Source organism: Notolepis coatsorum, assembly GCF_963971535.1.
Source record: "Notolepis coatsorum genome assembly, chromosome: 19".
Lineage (NCBI taxonomy): Eukaryota > Metazoa > Chordata > Actinopteri > Aulopiformes > Paralepididae > Notolepis > Notolepis coatsorum.
Window position 1 is genome coordinate 18,229,720 of NC_140183.1, and position 15,635 is coordinate 18,245,354.

General features: G+C 41.4%; 1 protein-coding gene across 1 annotated transcript in view; it reads left to right on the plus strand.

Annotated features, from left to right (window-relative positions):
• LOC311246403 (dynein regulatory complex subunit 7-like) overlaps positions 1–15,635 on the plus strand; it is a gene marked incomplete at both ends in the record, with an annotated part of 61,590 nt that overhangs the window by 20,716 nt on the left and 25,239 nt on the right. Inside the window, 3 exons of the mRNA XM_084336560.1 lie at positions 8,833–9,051; positions 13,715–13,778; positions 14,174–14,302. Of these exons, the coding sequence (XP_084192686.1) occupies positions 8,833–9,051; positions 13,715–13,778; positions 14,174–14,302 (412 nt within the window). The remainder of the gene's footprint in view (positions 1–8,832; positions 9,052–13,714; positions 13,779–14,173; positions 14,303–15,635) is intronic.

The following is a 15,635-nucleotide window of genomic DNA, read 5'->3' on the forward strand; positions in this document are numbered from 1 at the left end:
TCATTCGAACCAGACTTGATACTCAGGATAATTGCGCGCGGCCGCCTCACCTGAAAAGACAGCAGGTGTTGATCGCAGAAAATCTGATTTTCTAACGGCATTGATTGATTGATTGATTGAAAACTTTATTAACAGATTGCAGAATGGGTACAATACAGTACGGCTCAATAGCCTCGCCGACAAGTTAAATGCATAATCTATAGGCAAATTGCCTGCTGGCAGTATGCTTAATGCAGGGGTCTCAAACTCAATTTACCTGGAGGCCGCTGGAGGTAGAGTCTGGGTGAGGCTGGGCCGCATCAAATATTCCACAAAAAAAGGGTTTCAAGTATTCCAAAAATGTATTAATACATCAACAAACTACCCCCTTGCCTCATCATAAAACCTCAAAAACACCAGCAACTGAGCATTCTCAGTGGTGTCAGTGGACTCATCCACAGCTATGGAAATGCACTGTGCATTTTTTTTATTCTATCACAGCCAGTATTTCAGTTATTCTGGTTGCTGTGCTATCTGAGGAGGATTTGCTTTTGTTTGCCTTCAAACATGGTCTCCATCACTTCAGTCATACATTATTTTATTATTTATGCATCAGAGAATGGCTTCTTGTGTTTAGCCAACACCCATGCCACTGAGTGAGCAGTGACACTTGGTTTCTTTTTATCGTTGTGACATAACTTGAACAATAATTCTGCTTGCAGCTTGATATGATGATTTCATTCCATTTATTTTTGTGGTTCTTAGTGCTGAAAGGTTGCATCAAAATAACTGTGTTTTGTTTCGTATTGGCGTTTCAAATTGCTTTTCAAATTGCCACTCTTCACAAGAGCTACTGTTTCTTGGCACATTGTGCTGGTTGGAGGGAGGATGAACGCATATTTTTCAGTCCATTCACCTTTGAATTGCAGCGATTTTCACTGTTGACTTTTATTTTACTGGCCATCTTTGAACATGCCATATTTTTCTACTAGCTACCTGCTGGTAAAAATTATGCTACTCGCTACAGTACCTGCAGATTAGACTACCTGTAAATGTGCTGTCAACTCTCGCTCTGACTCCGACCCGTTGAAAGACAACACGCATTCCGTGAAGACCCGCCCTACTCTGCTCTGATTCGCAGACTGTGGGTGGGGGGGGGGATGCTGACGGGACGCTGAATATGATTGGACCAAAGCAGTAGACAGACACAGACAGTTGGAGCAGTGCAGAGGAGATAGCAGAGAATTTTGAGGATACCTGCTATACGCACTGATGACAGGATATATTTCCTTCTACTTGGTATCACTCCGGAATCACGTTTCAACCACTAACGTTGCTGCCATGAGCCTGCGCTATGGTAGCCTACAAGTGATGAAATAAATAAAACGCCCAACTCGCGCAACGACTCGGCAACAAGTTGCGCGCGGCGGCGCGGGCCGCATTAACACTACACTTTGATGTCAAGTAGGGGGCCGCAAAATATCATCCAGCGGGCCGCAATTGGCCCGCGGGCCGCGAGTTTGAGACCCCTGGCTTAATGGGATGAATAATCGAATGAGTTCAACTCTTTCAGAATAAGTATAAAAACAAGCCCAAAGAGTATCTAATTGATACGAATTAATAGATACTTATGAGGATATCTGTACTGTATGTGCTTAGGTATCATGTACTATATAAATACATGGTTCCCAAAGTTTTCAAGGCGCGACCCCCGAAATAACGTGTCAGAGAGGCTTGGAGGGAGGCTTGCAGTTTCACTATTAATCAGGTTTTAATCTGTTTCGGACATCATCCATACATGCATTGAATTGATTAACCTTTGGTTTATACCAGTGACACCTCATGTTCATCATCAGATAACAGTGCTTGAACAGATAAATGCATTTTCTCAAATTCATTCATCAAAACGTCAAAGGCTCATTCAATTGATCAAGTCACGTCACATCATCAAATCCGTCAAACAGCACATCTCATATATTTTAAACCCAGTTACAATATCACAATAACGTGTGAGTGACAGTGATACATACAATTCAACAATCCACAGATTCAGATTCCTCGTAATTCACATCACAATCCATGCATAAAGACGCTTCAGTTTATGCTTGAATGAAACACAATCCGGGCGCTCCGTTAAGCAAATACACACAGCGAAGAATATGAAACGAATCAGAGCCATCTCTGTTTCATTTAGGGATGTCCCGATCCGATCACGTGATCGGGATCGGGGGCCGATCACATGATTTTCAGAAGATTGGGATCGGGAAAAAAAATCTGGAGTAAAACAATTTTTATTAATTTTTTATTTTATTCAACAAACATGACCATGTTCACGTCTTAAACTCATACTGAGGCCTTAGTTTTGGTTTTAAATTACATATCATCATTAATTTATTTATTGTCGCAGAGCAGAAGAATTTGCCAAAACAAACGCCATTTCCTTTGATTTACACCGTCGCACGACAGTGACGTATGCCGAAAATAGCAGACCTCACAACACGTTGCTCAACACAGGTCCGCAACACAGGTCCACCTGGACTCAGAGCAGCTAGACAAAAGTTTGGAAGAACAGAGCTGCGTTCAACATGACCAATCTAATACGTCACGTTATGTGACTAGAGCGAGCAAAGGAATGGGGGACTCGGCGGCTGGTGCTTTGCGAAACAGCTGTATTGATTGCAATGCCTCGCTTGAATGAAGAACGTTCACCTGGATAACATCAACATTCGCTTTGTGAGGATTGTCAGCGTTTCAGACCAAAATGGAGCAAATCATTACGTAAGTCGAACACTGTGAATGTATACTAATGTGCAAACAGATTGAAACTTTGAATATTTCTCGTATGAAGGACATTCTCAGGGGCTCAGAGTGAATGTAATGTCAGCCGCCACGCTCGACTGGGGCTATTGAGGCAACAGAGGGGCTTGTCTTGCTTCGCCAGTTTCTGACAAAAATGCGTCAAATTGGTTACTAATGTGAAAGATCGGATCGGGAAAGAAACACTTGGGGGAAGAAGACACTAGAACAAATACAATAATCAACAATACCGGAACAAAGACTAAACTAATACAACACACAGAATCAAAATACCAACACAGGGAAAACCTAAACAGACAACACTTCTAACAAATAACCGAATTGTAACAACAGTAGATTTCTAATGCAATCAGCGAGCATCTTCACCGACACCAGATGGCGCTATAACACCACCATCACCACCATCAGGGACAACCTCCTATTGTCCCTACTGTCAATGTGGGGTTGCCTCTCCCAACCTTGTACAGGTCTGGGAGTGTAACAACGTGCATTATTTAGGACAAAGTAAATATTATCAGCATTTTAGGTCTATTATTTTACATTTCAAAAGCCCCCTCTAGAAAAACGAAGCACAAAAACATAATTCAGAATGGTATAATGGGATCTAGACTGAGAATTATTTCAGGAAGGGAGCTGGCATTTCTTTGCGAGGGCGTGGCCATGCAGGTTATCCAGCTAACTGAACTAAACCGTGTGAACCCTGCCCTCGACCAGGTTCAAACTTTTTGATCTGTTGCCATAGTGATTTAGACAATCGCGCATCTGGGAACCGACAGGTCTAGCTTAAGTCAAGTTATCCTGAAAATTATCCGGCTAACTCAGTTAGCCAGGTACGAGGAACAGGGCCCTGGCCAAGAATAGCAGCAACACAACGTTTCAAAATAAACACAGAACACATCTACACACAGGTTGACATCTAGACAGGGTGTTGTGACGTCAGAGCCTTGGATTTGATTTGACAGCTTGACAATAATACTATACTGCTATAGGCTACTACTATACTACTATACCACTATACTATACTATACTATACTGCTATACTACTATACCACTATTATTATACTATAATATACTATACTACTATACTATAATATACTGCTATACTACTATACCACTATACTATTTTTTTATGTTACCTGGGAGTTCTTGAGTCTTTGCTCAATACATTATCTGTGCCAGTTTAAATTTGAATAAGTCCATTAGCTTTAAGGCATTTTACTGAACAAGTTATTTGTATGATCCCGAAATCTGACCTTGTGTACAATTCTCTTCTTTAAAGTGCTTGTATGCATTCCCCCATATCTCCACACAGTAACTCAAATATGGTAAGACAACAATACAAAGTATACAACATCCTCTGTTCCAGAATATGTTTTGCACAATACTGCAATACTCCTTGCTACTTTGGTTCTAACATATCTTACATGAGATTTCCAACAGAATTGACTGTCATTACTCCTAAAAATTTGATCTCATATACTTGTTCAATATTGACATTTTCTATTTTCACTTGCACATGTGTACCTATTTTGCATTTTCCAAAGACCACCAGTCTTGTATACTATACTATATTATACTATACTACTATAATATACAACTATACTAATATTTCTATTTCACTGCTTGGTTCTATTTGTATTATATGTCCTTCCCTGTCACCTCCCCCACCTTTAGGGTTGGGGTCCTGTTTTTGGAACTGGTTTCAAAATGAGTAAAATACCCCAGATTAAATAAGCTCTGAGTCCCAACAAACTCCCCTCGTCCTCAACCCCAGTCTTTTATTAATATTCTATAATTTTGTTGTGTTACTTACAACATTGTTGAAAGAATATTATGTTACTGCACTGAGTGTAATAAAAGCAATATACATTATTTACCTAAGAAAAAACTACCATCAAAAGATTCTATATGGATTTGAAAGGAGTTCGATTTGATTAGCAGATTCGATTCAGGATTCACATTCGATAAAATGCTTTCAAACCACAAACCTCTACCCACTTCACACTCCCTCTTCCTCTCATCCCCACCCTGCTTCCTCTCATCCCCACCTCCTTCCTCCTCATCCCCACCCTCCTTCCTCTCATCCCCACCCTCCTCCCTCTCATCCCCACCCTACTCATCCCCACCCTCCTTCCTCTCATCCCCACCCTACTCATCCCCACCCTCCTCCCTCTCATCCCCACCCTCCTTCCTCTCATCCCCCCTCCTCCCTCTCATCCCCACCCTCCGTCCTCTCATCCCCACCCTCCTTCCTCTCATCCCCACCTCCTTCCTTCCTCTCATCCCCACCCTCCGTATACCCACCCGCCGTCTTCTCATCCCCACCCTCCTCCCTCTCATCCCCACCTCCTTCCTCTCATCCCCACCCTCCTCCCTCTCATCCCCACCCTCCTTCCTCTCATCCCCACCTCCTTCCTTCCTCTCATCCCCACCCTCCTCCCTCTCATCCCCACCCTCCTTCCTTCCTCTCATCCCCACCCTCCACCCTCCTCATCCCCACGCTCCCCCTTCTCATCCCCACTGTTACGTTCAATCCTACAATATGGCTCGTTTAGGCCTTGCACGTAAAGTGGTGGACACAGGACAAGACAGGAGTCATCAAAAATAACAATATTTATTTGGACAGCTAATTTAATGAACAGAAAAGATGGGGAACTGGGTGCTCCAGACATGAATAAAGAAAAGCACATGGTCAAAAGTTTAAGTAGCAAAAATGGACAAACAGCAAAAAGGCCAAAATGGTGAAAAGGCAGTGTGAGCACAAAATTAGGTCTTCAGGTTGCGTGTAGCTTAATCCCAGCGGAAGAGTGCGTCGCGTTTCTCTGATTGGCCATGACGCCCATGTGACCGCGGCAGCGCGAGAGAGCGGCAGTGCGGAAATAGGCTGCATCCTCCACGTCATGAAAGACAGACAGGCATTCTCTGTGACAAACCCTAACCTTAACCAACTCCTAAATAATGCCTAACCTTAACCCTCCCTAACCTTAACTTAACCCTAACCCAGTGGCGAATCCTTATGGAAGCCAACGGAAGCCAGGCCTCCCTATTAAAATATGAAATAATATCAAATATGAAATATGAAAAAAAAAATATATATATATATATATTTAAATATATAATTTTTTTTTAATATAGTTTACATTCTTTTTCATCTGTGCATCTGTGTTATAATTTTTTTTTTTTTTTTAATGTCTCCCTCTTCTCCTTCTCACTCCCTCTAACACACTGTCAGACTCACTGTGCTCACTGCAGCTATAGAGGAGAGGAGGCAGGGGGTAGGTCTCTTTCTCCAGCCTCAACCATGTGATTCATGTATGTAGAGTCCAAAACCGATCCTAGCCAATCAGATTCGAGCTGACTGCCACACCTTAAAAGTTTAAAACGGGGCTGTGAGCAGAATCATGAGTGTGGCATCCCCTCTGCACACCTCCCCTCTGCATTCTGAACATTGTATTAACCCGTGACTGCTCCCACGGGCCGAATATTGCCCCGATCCTCGCGAGATTAAATCCACAGGTACCTCTCGGCGTGCCGAAGTTTTTCCTAAATCACTTCCGAACCATTATGTCCGATAGGGACATTCCAGGCCGGGTTTGCAATTGACAGTTGGAATAATTGGCGATCAATATGCCTATATTCTATTGAGATTGAAGATGTTGAGGATCTCTATCTCCTCGTCATCTTCCTGATCGGTTGGGGAGCGATCGCAATTTGGATTTGGATTTGCTGCCTTCAAGTAGTAGCAAGATTGGAAAATGCCCACATTGAATTGACAAAGCGGCTCGCTCAACATACAGCCGATGAACAATGTAGGGGTCAAGTAATGTTGGGGGTCGCGCAGGACATTAGGACCGCGACAAAGAAGATGCAAGATCTGGATTAAATTAAAGCATTACAGGAATCATTGTAACCTGTTTCAACCCACCCCCCCCCCCCCCCCCCGCCACGTAACTCAAGTCTGTGGAAGAAAAGAAGGAATGTTTCGAGGTCAATGAAAGAGGCCGAGGAGAAGAAGTCAAGATAAGACCTGGTTTATGACGTCCGTACCATCGCAACCAAGGACGGGACAGTATCTGACTGTCTGAAGATAAGATGGATGGCCCCCCCCCCCCCCCCCCCCTCCCCATCCTCACGCAAACCTCCCCCCCACGAGCACGACTGGCGACGTGCACGAAAGGAGGGGCGGATCCCTCGACTGCCTCACACGCCCAAAACCCTAAGCCACTACCCTCTCCTTAACTCCCACCCCCCACTCTCCGCCCTCCCTCCCATCCCCCAAATTCCCTCCCCCGAGGGTGCTTCCTGAAGCTCACTGACTTTCGACATAAATGAACATTGTATCAACAAATGTGCTTTGTTTTGTATTAATTTAGGGTTGTGCCATTATTATTATGCAAAGATAATAATTGTGATTAATTCTGTAATGAGTTGTGTGTTTCTAGCATCCTTGACACCCAAGGACAACGATGGAAATAAGTCAAGAGGCTTTTACGTTACTATCCTTGACAGCAATGTAAGCTGGATTAATGATCTGTTTATGTTGTGGAGTCTAAATAAAAACCTGAAACCTGAAACCTTCCATCATCGAAAACGAGGGGAAAAGGTCGGCTTGCGACCCTGAAAATGTTGCGTGATTTTAAAAACGCTGTATTAAGTGAGCCTATTATGGGATCCACGCGAGCTTTCTATCGTGGAAACATCTGGGCGTCCCGCAACTTTTACTCATTCACATGTAGCCCCGAAAATGCTTAGAAAAGGAAAACCGAAGGCGTGGAATAAACTCGCCGAAACGGAAAAGTGTCCCACGGGCGCGCCGTGATTCCGATCCGTGTGAAAATATTCACGGCCATAGAGGAGACCGTGGGACACCTTTTTGCAACCGAATATGTGTCTAGAATTTGCTCCCACGCGGCGCGCAAAATCGTGCAAGGAAAGATCGGACCAAAAATGAACCAATGCTCCAGCAGTATTAATGACCCTGATGTAAACAAGACAAACGTCTTTCTCTGGTCTGCATCCCCTTATACAATTGTGTGTATTGAGCCGTACTGTATTGTACCCATTCTGCAATCTGTTAAATAAATAAAAAGAAAGTTTGACTGGCCACCGAGCCATACTGTAGTGTACATGGTGACTGCTTGACTTAAAAAAAAAAAAAAAAAAAATATTAATAAAAATATTTAATCATAATTTTTTTAATACATTTTTTTTGGCTTCCCCTGTTATTTTACCCACGCGACGCCACTGCCCTAACCTTAACCAACTCTGAAATAATGCCTAACCTTAACTTAACCCTAACCTTAACCAACTCCGAAAGAATGCCTAACCTTAACCCTCCCTAACCTTAACTTAACCCTAACCTTAACCAACTCCGAAATAATGCCTAACCTTAACTTAACCCTAACCTTAACCAACTCCGAAAGAATGCCTAAACTTAACCAGCGGAAGAATGCATGTTTATAGCGAGAGATGATAGCCGTAAAAAAGAAGATTTTTTTTTAAGTGATTCGAACTTGTGACCAACCGCACCGCAGGCTCCACAGCACGGCGGCATACCAGTTGAGCTAAGCGTCGAATGAAAAACATTGGGGATTACGGCTACATAATGCCGCAAGCTCTGCTGCTCCGCTCTGCTGCTCCGCTCTGCCGCTCCGCTCTGCGGCTGCCGCGGGGCGTGTCGCAGCCAATCAGGGAAAACGCGGAAGCGCGTGGCAGCACTCTTCGGCTCCAATTAAAGAATAGGCCTTCAGCGCAGGCCTCTGGAGAACCAGTGATGAGTGACAGCTGCGAGAGAGAGAACGAACAGCTGCAGCCTCCACTCTGCTCTGCTCTTGTAGGGCGTGGTGCCTCATCACCACACCTGTGTTAATTAGAGAAGCGGCCATTTTAACTACAAGCAAAAACAAAGGAAGAGTGTGTCAATCAAACCACCCATTAGTGACAACACACTACTACCACAATGTGAATATGCACCACAGACAGTAAGTATCCCTCCACCATGTGAAAGTAATACGTAACACCCACCCTCCTTCCCAGGAGCACGAGCGGCTTCCTCCAGACCCGCTGCTGGGTGAGAGGGTCCACAGCTGGGTGCTGGTGCTGGCCGGGAGCAGGGAAGTCCCAGATAACTTTTTCATCGACCCACTGAGTGGGAAGAGCTATTCCACCTCCGACGGCAACTTTCTGGCCATCGAGAGCATCTGGAACCAGGACAACCTCTGGGTCAACATGCAGGACTGTCGATACGGAATCAGCGTGAGTAGAGGAATGTATTGTTACAATAATCCTAGTCTGGTGTTGGACTGTAGACTGTATTGTTACTATAATCCTAGTCTGGTGTTGGACTCTAGACTGTATTGTTACTATAATCCTAGTCTGGTGTTGGACTATAGACTGTATTGTTACTATAATCCTAGTCTGGTGTTGGACTGTAGATTCAGACTGTATTGTTACTATAATCCTAGTCTGGTGTTGGCCTGTAGATTCAGACTATTGTTACTATAATCCTAGTCTGGTGTTGGACTCTAGACTGTATTGTTACTATAATCCTAGTCTGGTGTTGGACTGTAGATTCAGACTATTGTTACTATAATCCTAGTCTGGTGTTGGACTGTAGACTGTATTGTTACTATAATCCTAGTCTGGTGTTGGACTCTAGACTGTATTGTTACTATAATCCTAGTCTGGTGTTGGACTGTAAACTGTATTGTTACTATAATCCTAGTCTGGTGTTGGACTGTAGATTCAGACTATTGTTACTATAATCCTAGTCTGGTGTTGGACTGTTGATTCAGACTATTGTTACTATAATCCTAGTCTGGTGTTGTTTTTTTTTGTTTTGTTTTATTGTGGATCCCCATTAGTCTACACCAAAGTGAGACTATACTCTTCCTGGGGTCCAAACATTAAAAATACAAACACACACAAAAAAAAGTAACATAAAAATATAAACCCACAAACATTGAAGTACTCACAAGAAAACATCACAACGAACAAAACAGTGAATACAAGCTCACTCAATATTCATAAATTAGATATCACAATTCTCAACCATAAAATACAAATTACATATTCAGTCCATAAGAACAAAACAGATCAAAATCATATATATGATTTGAACTCATTATAGCATAACTTTTATATTTTATATTTATGTTTCCATACTAATTTCAAAAGTCAATGGCCAAAATGTAACTCATTATTCATGAGAGCAATTTTTAACTTTATTTTAAACATAAATTTGTTCCTTATCATTGTTATATTTCTGGGTATTTTATTCCAATAAGCAACTGCTCTATTTAATACATTACCGTCTTTTTCAGAGCATTTGTTTTTGGTAGAGGTAAAATAAAGCATGCATCTAATGCTTGCCTTGTGCTATATCCATGTCTCATATTAGTTGGGTACAGTTGTGAGTGCAAACCCTCCGGTTTCCCAGTATTACAGATATTAAAAAAAAAGTTACCAGGCTACATGCCATCCTCTGTTCCACTGTCATCCAGGTCAGTGCGGCATGCATCACTCCAACACTACTCCTCACAGAGCAGCGCAGAGCTAGACGTGCCGCCCTGTTCTGAGCTAACTGGAGTTTGTTCAGATCAAGCCTAGAGGCGTTAGACCATATAGTAGGACAGTAGTCCAGGCGTGATAAGACCAAAGATTGTATTACAAGCTTTGCCGTACCATTAGTCAACAGATTTTTTTTTTTTATCCACTTTTTCTCCCATTTTCTATTTTTCTCCCATCCCAATTTCGTATCATCTAATTCGACCCTCCCCTGTCTCGAACGCTGTTTCTTGCCTCCCACAAGCCGGCTGCAATGTGGACTAAGTCATACATAGCACGAGTCCCCTCCGATACTCGAGGTAACAGCAGTCGCATCTTTTCACCTGCGCGGCGCGATCTTTCAGCATCATGGGGTCTGCGCTTTGGAGGGGCGCCGCCCCCATCGCTTCCTGATTCTACTGCGCAGGCGCACCAACCGACCTGTAGGAGTCGCTGTCCACAACGCCCGATCCCCACCCATCAGTTTCCCACCCCCTAATACTGCCAATGTGTATTAGTACGGACGACCAGCTAAACTGAAAGCAATGTGGAGCGCTGGGCTCGAACAGGCGAACCCAGCGTCTCCAGTATTCGTGGTGAGCGCCTTGCCCACTGCACCATGTAGCCGCCCTAGTCAACAGATTTCTACACCTTCTGATCATTGAAGTACCACAGCTCATCTTAGCCACCATATTGCTAATGTGTTTCGACCAAGAAAGTGTTTCATCTATTACAACACCCAGCAGTTTTGCCTCACTGACCTGTTCGATATCAGCACAGTTCAGAACTAGATTTAATTTAGGATTTGATCTAGATGTATATTTTGAGGCTATCATTATACTCTTGATTTTTGCAACATTTAACTTTAACTTATTTTCACTTACCCAGTTGGAAATTAGCACTATCTCATCTTGCAATAACCTATTAACAGACTCAGATTGTTCCGCCGCTACATACACGGTAGTATCATCTGCATAGATCTCCATTGATGCATTATTAAGTACTAATGGTAAATCATTAACGAAGATTGCATACAATAAGGGACTGTTGATTCAGACTATTGTTACTATAATCCTAGTCTGGTGTTGGACTGTAGACTGTATTGTTACTATAATCCTAGTCTGGTGTTGGACTCTAGACTGTATTGTTACTATAATCCTAGTCTGGTGTTGGACTGTAGATTCAGACTGTATTGTTACTATAATCCTAGTCTGGTGTTGGACTGTTGATTCAGACTATTGTTACTATAATCCTAGTCTGGTGTTGGACTCTAGACTGTATTGTTACTATAATCCTAGTCTGGTGTTGGACTGTAAACTGTATTGTTACTAGTGCCGTCAGGCGATACAAAAAATTAATCTAATTAATTACAGGATTTGTAATTAATTAATCTAATTAATCACATTTTAATCGCATAGCCATTTTAGGCCTGATGTTCTATATTCTATAATCATATTTCAAATTGCATGTGTCCGAATGGCAGAATTCAGTACTGTATCTACAAAACCTTTTGTTTAATCATCTTCCCTTTATTCATTTCCTTAGATTTTTCAGGTCTGGTCAATTTTAGCATGGTGTTATTCACAGTCAAAGATAAAAAAATAAAATAAAGACAATTTAATTGATATTCTCATTTGGTTCATTACAATTTACTCAAGCCTAGTAACAGACACAGTATTTCTGACACTGGGAATACATTCCCTGAGATCCATAGATGTCCCTAGAATCAGATACCAAGAACATGCAAATGGACCATTTAAAAAAAAAAAAAGTCTGTAAATGTTTATTCTACGTTCTTTCGGAATGAATGAGATTTAAAAAATAAAAGAAAATTAAAAAAAACCTTTTTTTAATTAATTTTGAGTTAATTTTCATAACGCGATCATTTGTTGTGTAATCAATTAATCTAATTAACGCGATAAACTGACAGCCCTAATTGTTACTATAAACCTAGTCTGGTGTTGAACTGTTGATTCAGACTGTATTGTTATGGTCTGCGCTCCTTTCCATTTAATAGTTTCCATTTTCCTTTCAAAATCGATTCCAAATTAAAACAATAACTTGTTTCTTACAAATGATTACATCTAATGGGAGTAAATGTGATGGCTTGCTATTTATCTGTAGAGAACGACAGGTAGTTTGATACCCAATTGACCTGGACATTCACAAGTTCTTGATGACAAGGTAGTACGGTGGTGTTGAAGTAATAATATTGATATTGTAATAAGAGTCCTGCTGCGATGATCCATTGTTTAACCCTTTCATTACCACACTACAGAAGGTTAACCTTTCACTACCACATGGTAGTGACAGGGTTAACCTTCTGTATTGTCGCAATGAAAGGGTTAACCCTTTCACTACCACTCTACCAAAGGGTTAACCCTTTAACTGCGACATTACAGAAGGTCAACCCTTTCACTACCACACTAACTAACCATCTGTAGTGTGGTAGTGAAAGGTTCACTTTCTGTAGCGTGGTAGTCCAAGGGTAAAGACACGGCCTGGCATGTCTAACAATTGGCAACAAGAGGCTTAAACAAAAACAACGGCAAGTTGTCAGTAGGATATACTCTCCTGAAGCTTCCCTGTAACAGAACACAAGCGAGGACAGGGCAGAATGCAAAATAAAAGATTTGTAGAAACTAGGGAGGATGTTCGATATTGGCTTTTTTACCGATAACCGATATACCGATATTGTCCAACTCTTAATTTCCGATACCGATATCAACCGATACGATATATGCAGGGTTTCCCCCCCAAAAAATGGAATAATTTCAGGTAATTAACATTACATATCTCTTGTTGTAGAATTAACACAACATTATGTGCGTGTGTGTATATTTGTAGGATATGGCGTATGACCTTGGGAATACATCGAGGTGGGAGTCCCTGCTAGAAATGGTAGACGACAACGAAAAGGTGCGTATGTACAGAATGTGTATGTATGTTTGTGTGTGTCCACTTCTAATATCCTCTCTCTCTCTCTCACTTACTCACTCACTCACTCACTCACTCACTCACTCACTCACTCACTCACTCACTCACTCACTCACTCACTCACTCACTCACTCACTCACTCACTCACTCACTCACTCACTCACTCACTCACACTCACTCACTCACTCACTCACTCACTCACTCACTCACTCACTCACTCACTCACTCACTCACTCACTCACTCACTCACTCACTCACTCACTCACACACACACACACACACAGTATTTTTGAATGTCATGCAGACAGGTTTCCCATTAAACCTGATAGTAACATGAATGTAGTTCAGTGAAGTGTGTTGTTGTGTTGTTTGTGTTCTAACATGAATGTAGTTCAGTGAAGTGTGTTGTTGTGTGTACTCTGTTGTGTCTGTGAAGGAGCCAAAGGTGGTGTTTTATATGCCCCGATCGTGGGTCAACAAGATCACCATCTCCAAGCAAGGTACTGTACTACTGCTCTATCTGTTCGACCCCACACCGATTAGATTCGATTACGATTCTTCAGGCAATGATTCAATGCATCATGAAATATCTTCATTTGACCACGATGCGATTCGATACATTTTAGATCAGTTAATTCCCCCCAAAAGAATGTATACACAAATGTGGCTGGGGGAACTGATTCACTCAGCATGAATGGACTATAGGTAAATAAAAGAATCGACATTAAAATAAATAAAATAAATAAATAAAAGAAAAGATTTTCAAATCGATGCAGTTGAATCGTCACCTTAGGATCGATGCATTGTTACACCCCTAGTAACAACCCATGCCCCTCTGCGTATATTTCTGTCCCGTCCACTAACAACGGAGTGTCTCATCCCGTGTGTCCCATAGACGTGGAGAGACGCTACCCAGGAGGAATGAAGGTGACAAAGTACCGCAAAGCCAAGCTGGAGAGATTCGCTCCCTACCTGCTTCCAGAGGGCCTGGTCACACGCCTCACCACCTACACAGACCTGGACTGTGAGTCAGTCAAACACCAGGCCTGTCAGAAGGAATTTCATTTAATCATTATACAATAAACAATAAACTGTGCGGTATGTGCAATAAAATAAGTACACATTCGACAAGCTAAAATAATTGCACGTTATATTGTTGCATGAGGATGCAGTAAAGTGGCTGAGCAGCATTGTAGAATCATTTGAGTCCAGTAATGAGCGGATGAACTGTTCATCAGGCGTACTGCCTGGGGGTAGAAACTGTTCTTGTACCGGTTTGTGTTAGTAGTAGATAGGGCTGTCCCCGACTAAGGATTTGTATAGTCGCCAAAATTAGCCGATTAGTCGACTATGAAAAATATATATATGAAAAAAATAAAACTATAATTTCTTTTTTCATTCCATTTGGGCTGTGGGGTGCTAACTCTTCGGAGTTGTGGGATATTTTCAATGTTTTAGCAAATTTTTCTAATTTGCTAATAATTCCCATTTTAAAATGTTTTACCATGGTATGTTTGGTATCCTTTTTTTCAGCACAGCCTCACATACCTGACAGTTAGTTTTCATACTGTATAATACTGTATACTGCATAATGTACAACACAAAACACAAAATCGGATTGAGAAAATGTGTTCTTTTTACTATGAACCAATGCAAACATATTCAATCAAGCATATAAAACAGTGGAAATGCACCCTCAGGTAGCATATTTACATAAACAAAAGAGAACAGAACAGAATTAAATTTTCAAAGCATTATTTTCTCCATACACAGGTAATAAACACAGACGAAATTTTGATTCTCAACTGGAAATCATCACCAGCATGCTTTATTTTTTTTACAAAGTCAGTAAAAGTAAGTTTTTTTTACAAAAAAAAGTTAAAAAAAATAGTTTTACAGTAAAAAAGAAAAAAATAAGTAAAGTGGGATATTCAATATACATATATACAGTACAAATATGACTAGAGTGCAGTCATATAGAGCAGGGGTTCCCAAACTTTTCAGGCCGGGACCCAGAAAATAAGGCGTCAGAGAGCCGCGGCCCAATGCACATCGTCAGGCTTTTTCTTTTTTAAGCCAAATATCACTTCAATCCTATTAAGTTAGTTCAAGTTAGTTATTCGTTTATATGTGCTATTTATGAGAGGGCTAACTTGTTGCAAAATAATAATGATAATAATAATAGCCTCATTAAAATACTATTGTTGCTTCGGTTGTTTTCAGCGTTTTATGTGCATAATCTGTTATTTAGTTTGAAATGTTCGTTGAAATAAGTAGATTTTCGTTTTTGTTTATTTATTAAGTTAATATAAAACCATATAGTCACATTTTAGAATACAATAGAATTGAATTTTAGA